Genomic DNA, 15,508 nt, shown 5'->3' with positions numbered 1-15,508 from the left:
TTTCACGTTTTGTTTGAAGCTTTTAACAAACACTACCATATATTTTACCCTGTTTGCAGCAGTTTTACAATAACTCTTTCAGTAAAGAGCCCTGACACTGAGCTGCAGCTGCGGTTTTCCCTGACTGAAAAGGGAGATCTGCAGAGACTGTTTTCTCAATTAATTTGACCCACCTTTTGGAAACGTGATTGGTTGATTCTATTAGCGAGTGCCGAAGGCGTAACCGATGGGAGAGCTTGCTTGGCTGTATCCGCCCAGATACCTCAGGAGAAAGTTGATTGGACAATTTACCACTGGGCGGTTCATTATTTCAACCCCTTTTGTTTCCAACCAAACGTAACTGAGTATTACTACAGTTTTTACAGAGTTTACATTCAAGTATTATACGTATATTAAATAAAAATGCACTTACATTTTAAATTACATACTTTGTATTTATATATATTCATGTATCGTCTTCAATCTCCCCAAGTTCAGCCACGTCACCCCACTGCTGCTCTCCCTTCACTGGCTTCCTATAGCTGCACGCATCAGATTTAAAACCCTTATGCTTGCCTACAAAGCCAAAAATGGACCTGCCCCTCCCTACTTGATGGCAATGGTGAAATCTCGAACTGTACCACGAGCCCTTCGAGCTTCGAGCACAGCTCGGCTTGACCCACCATCCTTCAAGGCGCGCGGAAGGCAAGCATCAAGACTGTTCTCTGTGCTGGCACCCAGGTGGTGGAACGAGCTCCCACTGGCTGTCCGTACAGCAGAGCCTCTCGCTGTCTTCAAACGCAGACTGAAGACACACCTCTTTATACAGCACTTAAATGAGCACTGAATTAAGTATTGATTGTAAAACATTGTACTGCACTTATGTATTGTATTGTATTGTATTCCACTGCTCTGTGTTTAACTCTGTTCCTTTTTCTCTAGGTATCAATAATGACTTTCTGATTCTAGCAGTATCTGAGCTCAGGACTGGCTTTCTCTCTAACCTATTGGTAACTAGCAAAGATACTTTCTCTGGATAGACACATCACTTTTTGTAAGTCGCTCTGGATAAGAGCGTCTGCTAAATGCTGTAAATGTAAAATGTAAATGTATTTTGTACACATGTATTCATATTTCCTGAAATCATTAGACCTTCTCCGGAGGCCTAAAACAGGGCTTCCCATTCCTAGTCTTAGGAACCCATGCTCAGCACAGAGGACTTTGGTATTTAGCTAATGAGTTGAATCAGGTGTCATAGATGAAGGAAATCACAAAAACTGTGGGATTAGGAACCACCGGACAAGAAAGTCCTAGGGTTCCCTTCTAATGGACCTACTTACATCAGTTTATTCCAGTTGGATTCCATTTGGCATTGGAAGAAAAGAAAGGGCAGCAATGGCTTTAATATAGATTATGAAGAATCATTTCTGATCATATGCCTTGGTCAGTTTAAACTGACAGAAACCCACTTGTCAGGTTACCTACCATTCATATTAGCAGCCAGTAACGTATCTTCCACATGGCCTAGAGTGAGATTTTTTCTTATTAAATAAATTTCCAGTACTCTTTAGAACCTAAGACGAAAAGTGCTGGCTGAGTATATTCTTATATTTTTACAGTAACCTGGTGATTTATCGCAGTATTATCAAGTATCCAAAAGTTTAAAGTAAGAAAGCTTAAAAACAACATGTTCAGTCTTTAAAGCTTAAAGGGAGCTAGGAAGTGTGTACACAGGCCTTTTGATATATTACCCATATATATATATATATGTATATATTATATATATATATATATATATATATATATATATATATATATATATATATATTACCCAGTATGTTAAATTCATCCAATCACAAATTATTATTATTATTAAATAGATATAAAATGTGGCCTGTGCAGAAGTTATGGCACATTTTGTATTTTGTGTTATTTTTTCCGATACGTTAAACTCAGCACATGAATGGAAATTATACAGTAAAATTTGCAGGAAATAGCAAACCCCCTGTAGAGGATGTATTAACTTCGATTCCATTTGGCATGAGGAAATCTTCACTCGACATGTACTGAGCTGGCTAAAACCAAAAAAAAAAGCACAGGAACATGCACTGCTGGACGTTACAGGAGGATCCCAATGATTGCTTGAACTTTTTGCATTCTTCAAACTTGTGCACTAGTGGCGATTTTTATTTCATGGTGGCGATCAACTTTATTTGCTATCTAAAATGAACAGTGAACCTATACAGGTCTTATATATATATATATATAATATATATATATATATATATATATATATATATATATATATACACACTGTATTGCCAAAAGTATTCGCTCGTCTTCACATGCTTATGAACTTGAGTGACATCCCGTTCTTAATCCATAGGGTTAATATAATGTCGGCCAACGCTTTGTACCCAGTGGCAGCGCTTTACGCCACTGCATTCGACGCTTTACATTGCGCTTGGTGATGTAAGGCTTGGATGCAGCTTTCTACGCACTGTTCTTGAGCTAATCTGAAGGCATGAAGTTTGGAGGTCTGTAGCTATTGACTCTGCAGAAAGTTGGCGACCTCTGCGCACTATGCGCCTCGGCATCCGCTGACCCCGCTCTGTCATTTTACGTGGCCTACCACTTTGTGGCTGAGTTGCTGTCGTTCCCAATCACTTCCACTTAGTTATAATACCACTGACAGTTGACTGTGGAATATTTAGTAGCGAGGAAATTTCAAGACTGGAGTTGTTGCGCAGGTGGCATCCTTTCACGGTACCACACTGGAATTCACTGAGCTCCTGAGAGCGACCCATTTTTTCCACAAATGTTTGTAGAAGCAGTCTGCGTGCTTAGGTGCTTGGTTTTATACTCCTGTGGCCATGGAAGTGATTGGAACACCTGAATTCAATGCAAAAATACAAACAAAAATATGTCAAGAAATTCTTACATTCAGTGAACTGTGAACTGTAAAAGAGTGTAAACTGAGACTGTAAACTACATATATGTATATATATATATATATATATATATATATATATATATATATATATATATATATATATATATATACACACACTTCAGTATCATTAAACTGATGGTGAAAGACTTTTTCTTCCACCCTCTTCTTCTGCTTCTCACACTTATTGGCATGCATACACACATAAGCACACACACATGAGAGGCAGTGAATGCTCTATAATGCCAGATCATTTGGAGTTATATCCCTAAAAAGTCAGTTTATGTGGCAGTTTATTTAATAATAATGCAGACTTTCAAATACAATTTTTAATTTCCGCTTTTTTACTGGTTTTCAGTGTTTATAGACATATACATGGACAAATCTACTGAATTAGTCCCAATTGCAGTCACACAGTAAAAAAATTTAAAAAAATAAATTAAATTTAAAAAAAAGTATTCAGATCTTAGATATTTACAAAGATTATGTTATGATCTACTTAATAAGCTAAATATTACTTACTTTCTATTGGGAGGAAAGTCTGTCCCAAACCTTAACTAACAGGTGCACAACTTCCATCCTGGAGGGCCGCTGTCCAGCACAGCTTGGAGGATTCCTAACTCAAACACACCCAATAAACCTGGCAACTAACAGATTACTGTAATCAGTTGTGTTTGAGCAAGTAAAATACCAAACTGTGCTGGACACCAGCCTTCCAGGACCGGAGTGCATATATATATATATATATATATATATATATATATTTTAAAGCAGCCCCCAGAAATGAGACAAAATTTACAAAAGCCAATCAGAACAGAGGTCATTTACATTCCAGTCTGAAAGGTAGGGTAACAAAAACATCCTGTATGACTTTGAGGGTTAAAGAGAGGTTGGAAAATGTTAGTGTGGAAATGATTGTTTTGATATGGAACTCTTATAAAATACAAGAAATATGTAGGATGTGGGCTCTTTAAACATGATTGTAAAAATGTATACAATTATTCAAATCACTTTTGCCACCTCTATAAGTGTACACAATCTACAAGCACACTAAATGCACTTTCACTGCTTACAGAGCTAACATTTCAATCTATTACTCAAGTCACTAAATGTATAAGTTAGAGTCTAGTTTTGCAAGAACTTATTCCAGCAGTCACTGGGTGGAAGGCAGGAGACACCCTGGACAGGTCACCAGTATATCACAGGGCAAACACACAGATGTACACGTCCAAATGCACACTCACACCTAGGGGCAATTTATAGGTGCCTGGTCTGGGCAGAAACATGTCACCAGCTGGAAAATTTCCCGGTACTCCTAATGGACAGTCCGAGGCTAGAATGGCCCAATAAAAAACAATTGGGAGGCCAGTCATCACAGGCCCGTCTGCCCCCATGGTAGTTACAAAGCTGATGCCTTAGACTTTTGCAGGCTTTAAAAGATGACTTGCACTAGTGCACAGACACCATTTTTTGTGTATTTATTTCCCACTATGTTTAATTTTAACAAAAAAGTCATAGATACTGCAGCTTTAAGGTAATTTTATATGGGTTGGCATTCGATTTTTAGCACAGGGGCCTGTCCATAAGATCCTAGTTACGCTACTGACTAGACTTCCAATGACTGAGTAGCCCAGAATCACGTTGGCTTTTTGTAATTCACATGGCCTTTCATTCTATATGCTATAATTTGATATGTATACAGTAAGTCATGCAGAATGTGAGTGAATGTATCATGTGTGGGGAGTGTTATATCCCTTAAGGCTGGGAGTGGGGTCAGCAGTGTCTACGGCCTGCACTGCTGTTCTCTCTAACTGACAGACATACTGCACATATGAATGATCATTCAGTTATATGGGCTTCTTGCAGTTTGGGAGGTTCTATAGTGTAAACATTCCCTGGTGTATCACATAAGGAGTCCAAAGTTTGGAATCAGTTTCATATTCATTAATGCGCTTATTTTATTTAATGATAACTTATACAGTGTAGATTTTTTTTGGAAAAAGCAAGCATCTTTTTATTTCATAAATAAGATACTGTAATTATCTACTGATTGTAATTTTTTGATAGATTCTGTCTTGAGCTTTGATCAACATTTTTATGGATAATACTACTGAATTAGTTCAAAAACAGTTGAAAACACATTTTGTACTGTAACATCTGGACTATGAAGAAAAGAGAAGAACTATTTAAGTCGAGTGCTTAAATGCAGTAAAACAACCACCAAAAACTAATAGCAAAAAAGTTTCCCAAACACGCTACAGTACTTCTAACTGACTTAAACTACAGACTAAAATCATATTTATTTGAGTGACACTTTACTTTAATTCTGTTTATTTCATTAAAACGAATTACTAAACATTGCATTTTGTTACTACCTAAACAACCATAATACTACTGCAACTTTACCTAATAGTGCGTTTAATTAAGTGATTCAAATCTGTCATTAATGTGAACGAACCGGCGTCCTGAAATGACCTGCACGCGCACATCCTGCTCAGTTACATCACTTGAATGAATCACATGTGTCACGTCAGCAAACAAACTATTGAGCAGAGCAAGGCTTTGCTGTGACAATAATTAACTTTGATCAGCTCTCAGCTTCATTCTTTAAAAAGAATTGTGTTGCTTTTCCACCGTTTACAGGCTTTAACTTCTGTTCAGCGCTGCTGCCATGGTAACGCTGAATGATGCCGCAGGCGCAGTGGGAAAAAAAGCACATGAATTCCGATCTGAGCGTTCACATTAAGGTTGCATGGCCACGAATCGAATACATGTCCGATCTAGGACCATATATGAAAGTGGCTCAGGTCGGATTTGAAAAGATCAGATTTGCGTGTCCACACAGCCCTGAAAACATCAGATCTGAGTCACATTAGGACAAAAAATCGGATTTGTGCCACTTCAACCTAGTAATGTGAACGTAGCCTAACTGCTCACCGTGTGGCCATGAGGGACAGGGATGCAGTTTCACTTCCTGGTCTAAAATGCAGGAGTGTGGCTAAAATAAGGCCCTGCCTACAGACTAAATCTCTTTTAGTGTGTCCCAATTCAGGGGGTCCTTCAAAGGCTGCTTAGACCCGTGAAGGCTGAACCGAAATGAGACGGTCTGCCCTACGGTGGATTTTCTGTTCGCGTCACAGCAACGCTGTTCCCGCTCTTACCGTTGTGCCACAAAACACCGCTCTTGTCAAGTTATTTTAAAGTTCTTTAAAGATGGAGCCAGAAACTTTGATTTTAGTTGTTTATTTTTTCATTTATTTGAGCTGGAGATGCTTCATCACTGGCTACTGAAAAGATTGTTTGTTTGTTTTTTTTACATTTGTATTGTTAGCCATTCGCCTCAGTTTAAACCCAATACTTATATTTAAAAGTGTACTCCTCAGCCACCATTTGTCTATGTTGATGCCGCCATGTTCTCGAATCCTTGCTGGCAAGCAATGAACCTCAAGATAAGTTTGCTGCGGAAGTGACATGAAAATATGGGACAGCAGTTTTTGCATAAAAAAAATTTTGATAGATAATGTTAAAAAAATGCCAAAAAAGACAAGTAATATTTTCATAAGTTGAAATTTAAGGGTTAGGGTTTGGGATAGACACCAATTTAAGCCTTCGCTTTAAATATTTAAGGTCTGAATAGTGGGACTGCAGTTTGAACTAATATGTGTGTATAGGTGCCTATAAGGTGAGTTCAGGTTAACAGTCAAAGCCAGTGGTGTCCAAACTTATCCACACAGAGCTGGAGTGACTTCAGGTTTTCATTCCAAACAAGCAGAAGCATCTGATTCCATTTTTTTAATCAGCTGGTCTCAGTCTGTCCATCAGGCAGTTGGTCAGTTATATGAGTTGTGCTCCTGCTTGCCTTAGAATGAAAACCTGCAGCCACACCAGCCTTTGGTTGAGAAGACTGGTGACCTCTGGTTTAAATGTATTGTATTGACCTGATGTGTCCATCAAAGCTAGTGACACTAACCAGCGCCTTAGAGATCATGTGATCAAAATGAGGCATTTTCACTAGAGCAATGTAATAAGTATATGAGATGATGATCTCACAGGAATGACATACTCAACCACACATTAAAGACAGAGACATACTTGTAGGCTTGTACTTTGTTACTAAACATAAATACAATTTTGGGAAATTTGTACTTTACACACTATTTACTCCTTACATTTTTATTTAGGCCTAAATACTAGAATGGCCATAGAGGTCATTTTGACCATACAAATTTTAAATGCCGATTTGTATAACAAAAAAGATAACTGTAAAAGCATATATTTTTGTATTATTGGATATGTCATAAGAAGAATGACACAAGCTACAGTCACATGCAAAAGTTTGAACATCCCTGGTTAAATTACAAACTGAAAAGATATTTTCTATTCTATTGATTTTTCTGAATTCTATTGATTTTCTAAGTTATGAAAGAAAATAAACATTCATGTTGCAACATTTAAACCATGAATTAAGAATCTTTTATTCAATTTTATTAAATGTATTCAAATGACTAAACAAATGAATGAAATAAAGGTATATCAACTGTTTTCAGACCCATTTTCTGTTTTCAATTAGTAATGACCAATGGGATTTTGTTGTTTAGAGTTTACCCTTCAATGTGTGTATGAATTCTGTTTGCATTACAACTCAGGACTGATGTCGATGACACAGCAGAATATTGTACATTAATAAGGCTAACTTTGTTAATTTTCATATAAAAAAAAAATTCTGATTTTTTATTGCACTGAAACCCTACAAACACAAAATTTTGTTTAATCTCACTTTTCAGGTCTTATTCATCCGTATACTTTTTCAACCATTCTTTATTTATTATGTGTAGTCGCTCAAGTGTTGGGGGCTCCATAGACTCCTGTGCCCAGTGCTTCACAAAACAATGATCCATCCTTGGTTTGCTGCTGCACTAATTTGACGTGCTGTTTAGTACGGTAAGATAACGAGTCCCTATTTCTCCCTGGAGTCCCCTCCTACATCTCCTTAAGAAGGATGCTTTCTCCTTCTCTGTGCCAGGCCCTTTCACCAAACTCTTACTGTTCAAATAAGAGCATATGTTTGGCACGTTGCACCAAAGTCATCAGGGGTGCTAAATCCTGGTCCTGATGTTTAGCTTCAACCTTGATCAAACACACCTGATCCAGGTAAAAGGTCCTCAGGGGCATCAGAACATTAGGGCCAAGGTTTTGGATCTGAACTCTCCAGGGTAGTAGATCTCCAAGACCAGGATTGTGCACCCCGGCCCTATGTTATAAAGGAGAAAGCTGGTTGAAAAATGAATGAGATCACCACGGCATCTGTTTACAGGGAAAGCCACACTCTCCAACAAAAAGAGCCAATCGCATTGTTGGTAAAACAGCGAGCAGCAAACAACACCACTAGCTGCAATGTAGTCCACATTTCCACATTTTCTACTTTTTGAGTGATTTTGACACAGCACCCATATGTTAATTTAACTATAGTTTCTCTGTGCTTGTTCAACCCCTAGACATTCTCAAAAAATAAGCTACAAGTAGCGTGCCATATCCTGAACAGACATACTTGACAACAGATCATTAAACGCTTAGTTATCCTGTCCTTGTTCATGTTTGTGCCATGAAAGTGTAAATAAAAACTTGTTGATAGAAACCGATGATAACAAGCAAAGAAGCTCCCAGTGAACAACAAACTAGATTTTTTTTAAATCAAGAAATTGCCATGCCAGACGTTCTTAAGTTCATAGTACAATTTTGACAATAGAGTTGCAGTAACAGAATAACAATCAACAATAACATGGACATGACTTGTAACTCACTCACTCACATTTAGCAGGCTGAAAATTCTCCCTAAGGGGCTGTTAACATTATAGAGTATATAGGACCATTTGTAAACATCAATATGACGTGCAGTAGCAGTTTATCGGTGCAAAACATTAACGAAATTAATTGGCATAATTGGCATAATTCAATACAGTAGCTGCTAAAAAATAGAACTCAAATCCTAGGAAAAATTAATTAACATTCAATAATTCAATATTTGACCCAATATTCCAATATTCTGTGACAGGAATTGTGCACATGACAAATATACATACTGTGGCCTGTTATAGTCCTTTAGCACTTTCTGTATTGGTCCTGACTCAAAGTATTGTTGACCGACTGACTGATTTTTCATGTAACCTTTGTTCTGCCACAGACTCTCATCATTCTTGTTTAGGTTTCTGTCTTCTGCATAATCGGAGACACAAGAAACGAACAATTAATACTACAACACCCACTAGTGCCAACAACACAGCCAGTAGAAGCCCCACCACATCTAAGGAGTGGTACGAGTACCAGGGCATTTTATAGGACTCGGTGCGTAAGTGCGCAGCCCCTTTATGCCGCATTACAAACTCTATCCAGTAGAGGGCACTGTCCAAAGGATGCATAGGCCTATCTTTGTGCAGTCTAGACAACCGCTGCATGTTGTCTCTGTACGAAGGCTGATGTAGGACTTCTTGTATTGCTTTAAGGAACTCCTGGCTGTCCAGTGTAGCAACATCAACAACTTTAGCTGCCCCCCGCACCTTAAGACGTAGCACATTCTCATACTGGTCAAACAATAATGGAACACCCACTATTGGAATGCCATGGTAGATGGACTCATAGACACCATTAGTCCCACCATGGGTGACAAACAACCGAGTTTTGGGGTGACCAAGCAAGTCATTCTGTGGCAGCCATTTAACAAGCAGGGTGTTGTTGCCTAGGTTATTGGGTCGCTCCCCCAGATGTCTCCAGATCACCCTTTGAGGCAGCTGAGCAAAAGCAGCAGCGATCTCAGATGTGATGTCAATGGGAAGACCTTTCACCAGTGTGCCTAATGACATAACAATGAGTCCATGCTCTCCTGATCCATCCACAAACTCCTGCAGCTCTGCTGGTATTGGCTTTGCAGGTTTGCATTGGAACCCACCAATGTAGACGATGTTGGGCATGGTCGGGCGAGGGAACTCAAAAACAAAATCTACCCTCATCAGCCAGAGGTCCACACCCTGAAGGAGGTGGTAGAAATTGGCATCAGGCCCAAAGTACCGCGTCATCAGCGCATTGTAGGGTGGACTTACGATGAAGCGGTCAGAGCACAGATTAAGAATATAGCGGAGGGTATTCTTGACCCTTTCACCAAATGTCATCTGGTTTGAGACAGCACAGCCTCCCGTAGGAACATAGGAAACAGGTGAAGGAGCAACAACAAAGTGCCCCTCCCCACTAGTTATCCATCGTACGTTGAACACAATTGGTAATTCTAGTTTGTGAGCCACCAGCACCCCTGCAGGAATACCAGGGTCAATCAGAGCGACATCATAGTGTGTGGCTCGAAGCTCTTCCATAAGGGTCTTGTTTTCGAACATCTCCACCACCAGCTGACTGGCCTGCTGGTGGATTTCTGCTAACATGGTAAACATCTCCCAGAGGAACTTCATGAATGCTAGAGGAGACCCTCCTTGCCGGTTTATCTCCAGCATTTTACTCAGGAAAGACACAAAAAAGTCTGGATCCTCAATTAAGACAGCCTCAGGAAGAGTCACAGTGATTGATTTGTAGTGTGGTGACGACTCTTTAATATACCAACTGGTGGAAGTCCGCACCACAGTGATCTCATGACCTCTGGCATGGAGCCCCTCGATCATGAGATTCATGTTGATCCAGTGGCTGCCATCCACAGGGAAAACAAGAACCTTTCCAGCCATAGTTGCATGCAGACAAAAGGTAAAGAAGACTGTGGAACCCAAGAGAACACAACACAGATCTTTGAGGCCACCCATGACTCCTCCTGAGATGAAAAAACACAAACACACGGTGTTAAGCTTAAGTTGTTACATAGCAAAGGTCACTTGCATACTAATGGTTGATGGGGCTGCAGGTGAATACAAAGAAACATTCTGATGTATAACATTTAGTTTTGAAGTAGGGTTAAGGGTCCAGTTTTGAGCTCTAGGATCCAGCAGGTGCCATGAATTGGACATTAAAATGTCCGAAGGAGCCTCTCTCTAAAGGCATTCCATTTGGTGAACATCACTGTTTGCTCCTAACAGACTCACTTTGATTAGTTCTGCCCTCACTAGTAGGCTGAACAGGTAGCAGAAAGCTAATCGACTATCAAGCTAACGCTACAATAATAAAAGACATTTCAAATTTAAGCCTTCGAATACACATACACAAATTAAAGAATGTTACCTACATGCTTGTTACAAGCTCAAAATGTTCATATTCAAACTATAACGGACATATAAGTCCCATATATTGCAGAGCTAACCCTGCTAGTGTGTTGCTAACATAGCTAGCAAACATGGTGAAAATACAAGAAGCATTATCATTGCACTGGTTTGAAAAACAGATCTCTACGTTAGAAATTGCTGTGTAATATCACTGCTTTATGCTTCTTTGCATGTTCCTGACTTTTAGTGTAAGCACAATTTGAAAATGTTTGAAAATGGCCAAAATGACTTTTTTTTGTTTAATGCACTTTAGCATTTAGAATACATTTTAGAAAGAAACCAGGCCCTGAGACTAAGGTGTATATTTTTTCTGTCTTCTTGTGATGAAAAGTAACAATTACTCAAATTGTGATCATAGCATTTGAATACTGGCACCTCGATTAGTTAGAACAATCAGTTGAACTTGTGTACCTGTGCACATAGCTAACAGGAACATAAAAGGTTAACACACAAACTTGCACATAGCCAGTCATTATGCTGAACCTTGCCCAGAAACTGTGTTAACAATGAAGCGGCCAGCAAGAAGGGGGAGGGGTAGATGTTCTTGGCGAGGGTGCATGTGTAAGCATTCATCTGCTGAGGGCCCCTTCTCACGCAATATACTTTCCCTTACAGAAAAAAATTGTGTAAAGTGCCTTTACCAAATACATTTGAAAATGTATACATTACATACATACCTACATTTGAACAGTTCAGAATGAACTATATATATATATATATATATATATATATATATATATATATATGTATGCCCATGTATTTCTTTTCCATATGAGTTCTACTCAGAAATACAGGGATTTTACTACACTACACTACACTTGCAGACAATCGAAATCTGCATGTGATGTCCGGTCTAGTAAAGTATCACTAATTAGTTCAGAACTGACCTTTATACAAACACAGCCCTGTGTGGGGTCCAGAGGTTTTTTGTGACAAGTAAAACATGCTTCATTCCTTTCCACACATAAATCATTGCTCCTTAACTCAGGACAAAACAGCCTGTAGCATGGATGTAAAACACCAGTCACATAAGCACTAGCAGTGGAGCAGGACTGGAACACATTCTTTTAATGCCTCTAGGAAAAGAAAACACCACATTCCTTCCTCTCCACAGAAACTAATTTCTACAACAGACAGTTCCACAGATACAGAAATGGTTTGTGTTTAATATGTCAAAATTGAAAAGTCTGTGTAGCTTACCTACTGTCTCAGTCTGTCTGTTCTGTGTAGTGGACACTCTTCTGAACGTCCTCTGCCCCTCTGTCTCTTTTTTGTAGAGCTTCAGGAAGGCAGCTCAAACACCAAATCCCACAATTGCTGTTTCATAACTGTGGAGAGGTTAGACACAGGGGAATATGATGCGTGTGTGTGGGTATGTGCTACAAAGAGAGGGAGGGAGAGAGAGAGAGAGAGAGAGAGAGAGAGAGAGAGAGAGGGAGGGAGAGAGAGAGAGAGAGAGAGAGAGAGAGAGTCCACCTACTCCCTCAACACTTCCTCTCATTTTGCAAGAGGAAAAACTTTTTTTATACTTTGCTGACTAGAAGAGGGAAAATATACGCTTTCCCACAGAAGACACCGAAACTTTAAAGCAGTTTCTAAGATAAACAAATCAGGAGGAACAAAATTTTACCTTCTTAAAGTGTTCTTAAAAGGTGCTTGATGCAGTTGGTGCATTTCCATTTAAGCATGTCCATTAGCTCCATGGTGTAGTGCTGCCACTATCAAATATTTTCATTTTCAAATATTATATTGTTGCTGTTGGAACATACACTAAATGGCCAAGAGTATGTGGACACCTGAGCATAACACCTATATGAGCTTGTTGAACCCCCCGCCCCCACATCCCTGCCTTGTGGCCAGAACAGCCTCCACTCTTCTCGGAAGGCTTTCCACAAGATTTTGGAGTGTGTCTCTAGAAATCTGTGCCCATTTAGTCAGAAGAGCATTTGTGAGGTCAGGGACTAATGTTGGTCGAGAAGGTCTGGCTAGATCAAACCCAAAAGAAACAACCCCCGATCATTATCCCTCCTCCGCCAAATTTTACTGTTGGCTCTAAGGATTCTAGTAGGTAGTGTTTTCCTAGCATCTGCCAAACCCAAGTTTGTCCATCAGACTGCCAGATAGTGAAGTGAGATATATCACTCCAGAGAACACATCTCCACTCCAGAGTCTAGTGGCAGTGTGCTTTATACCACTCTAGTAGGTACTTGGCATTGCACAGCTGCTCGACCATGGAATCCCATTTCATGAAGCTCCCGATGCACAGTTCTTGTGTTTGTTGTTGCTTCCAGAGGCACTCTGAGTGAGGCAATAGATTTTTATGTGCTTCAGCACTGGATGGTCCCCTCTGTGAGTCTGCATAATCTACCGCTTTGTGGCTGAGTTGTTGCTGCTCCTATACACTTTCATTTCACAGAAGTAGCACTTACAGTTGACTGGGGCAGATCTAGCAGGGCAGAAAATGTATAAATTTATTTGTGGAAAGGGTGGCATCCTATGATGGTGTCATGTTTAACATCACTGAGTTCTTCAATACAACCCATTATGCTGCTAATCTTTGTCTATATAAAGTTCAAGGCTATGTGTTTGATTTTATATGCCTGTTATCAGTGGGTGTGGCTAAAACATCTGAACTCAATAATTAGGAGGGGTGTCTAAATACTTTTTACCATATAGTGTATCTCAATTTCTGTGTTTTTTTTGTTTTTTTTGTTTTCTTCATTTTTTACATAATTTAAACATACCTGCTGCCCTTAACATTGTATATAAACTTCACAGGAAATGGTTCAAAATTGCTTGGAAAAGTCTAGTTACAATTTAAGGGTTTTTCCAAGAACATTTACATTATGTGGAGGTTCTTGAAACTTTAAAAATGTTCTTCACACTTATATGTCTTGTTTACAAAAAATGCTTTTCCAAAGGACCATCCACTGAGAGGTTCTTCAGTGTTCTATGGGATCATGTAAAAGAACCCTTTTTGACACTTTTTATTTTTATGATAATGAGTGGGTAATGATCAATGCATTTGACTGTCAGTAGGAGCCACAAGCCTCTGTGTACACCGAAGTGTAAAATGCAGATTTTAAACTGGCCAAAGTTGGTCTATAAACTACAGATGCCACTTATGTGTGCGGGTGTGGGGGGTTTCTGGAGCCTAACCCAGCGCTCATTGGGAGGAATGCAGGAAACACCTGAGCAGGTCACCAGTCCATCACAGGGCAAGATTTCTAATTATAATTTCTAATTTTAATATGATCATTATCATCTACCAGAATATTCAAAAAAGATCTATCAGCAATTTGCAAGTGTACTTAATCATTTACTTAATCACTTTGGCACATTATAATCATTTGTACTGATAAGGTGACAAAGCTGGCAAGATAGTGATAGTTTACTGTCATGTGCTGTTCTGGAATCTGCATAACATAATCCTTTTGCAAAACTGGAAACATACAGCTTTTAACCAGTATTTCCTTTAATGGCATGTTTTCAACTTTTCATTCAAACTTGAGAGTTAATGCCCTGTTCAAAGTTTAGGAAGGGCAGATGCAGGTCACTGGGTAGACACTGTTAACTTGGAACCTTGGGCGTTGGAAGAAAGGGACATATTGGTTTCTCTGTTCACAGCAACTCTGGCTTTTAAACCAGGTTGTCCTATCTAAGACTTCTACACTTTCTGACACAACTCTACAACTTTCTAGTATTATCACTGCTGAGTTGGTTTGATTCTTCAGACAAACAAGCAACCATTCAATATTTTTTTTAAAAAAAAAGCGCTCAGCATCCCAAACCACACAGTTCAGAAATACACTTTACTGAAACCTAGACGGGAACTTTATGTCAACCATCCCTGCTGAAAAAAATCAAAGAAATCATTAAAAGTTTCTGTTGGTGTCCAATAAAGAAATTGTCATGTTGAAAAGTTAGCATTTAACCTTGCCTAGTCTCTTTACACTGCGCCGAAAGTTCGGTCTGTAAATCACTCAAAGCATCAGCGCAGAAATAAGGCAGATATCTATTATATTATATTATATTTTCTTTCGCCATGCCTTGGTTTCATCTAGGCATGAAGAAAGAGGTGGACGACTTATGCTTACTGACATAAGGCTAGTTTTGCACATGACCTACCGTCAGATGTATTCTTTGCGTGATTCCCCGTCATGTTTCGCAATGAGTTTTTGCAGACTAGGCGCAACAGGAAAGCGAAAATGGATATAAAATCTGCTAACCTTTGGTTTCCCATCAGCGTTGTTTCTATTCCCGCCTGTTTTCAGACAAGCCCCACCCCTTCCTTCCGATTGGCGGAGTATGAGTTGCTAACCCGCCCTAC

General features: G+C 39.2%; 1 protein-coding gene across 3 annotated transcripts; it reads right to left on the bottom strand.

Moving 5' to 3' along the window:
• Positions 1–7,379: 7,379 nt before the first annotated feature.
• LOC118822476 (UDP-glucuronosyltransferase 2A2-like) lies at positions 7,380–15,360 on the bottom strand. Of its 3 annotated transcripts, XM_036591559.1 has the most exons (3): positions 15,307–15,360; positions 12,379–12,506; positions 7,380–10,733 (listed from the first exon to the last, which is right to left on the bottom strand). In XM_036591559.1, exon 3 carries the CDS (start codon positions 10,723–10,725, stop codon positions 9,118–9,120), a length of 1,608 nt encoding a protein of 535 aa, XP_036447452.1. In that variant the 5' UTR covers positions 10,726–10,733; positions 12,379–12,506; positions 15,307–15,360; the 3' UTR covers positions 7,380–9,117. The 3 variants fall into 3 exon arrangements, with proteins under 3 accessions (XP_036447452.1, XP_036447446.1, XP_036447459.1); XM_036591553.1 differs by lacking the exon at positions 15,307–15,360 and having other exon boundaries at positions 12,379–12,574; XM_036591566.1 differs by lacking the exon at positions 15,307–15,360 and having other exon boundaries at positions 12,383–12,574.
• Positions 15,361–15,508: the final 148 nt, after the last annotated feature.

This window comes from Colossoma macropomum, unplaced genomic scaffold (assembly GCF_904425465.1).
Source record: "Colossoma macropomum unplaced genomic scaffold, Colossoma_macropomum, whole genome shotgun sequence".
Lineage (NCBI taxonomy): Eukaryota > Metazoa > Chordata > Actinopteri > Characiformes > Serrasalmidae > Colossoma > Colossoma macropomum.
The sequence above is the reverse complement of the archived record's forward strand: the minus strand, read 5'-3'. Positions and strand labels throughout refer to the sequence as shown.

Excerpts from the sequence above, each read along its gene's own strand:
- LOC118822476 (XM_036591559.1), bottom strand. The coding sequence starts at position 10,725 with ATGGGTGGCCTCAAAGATCTGTGTTGTGTTCTCTTGGGTTCCACAGTC.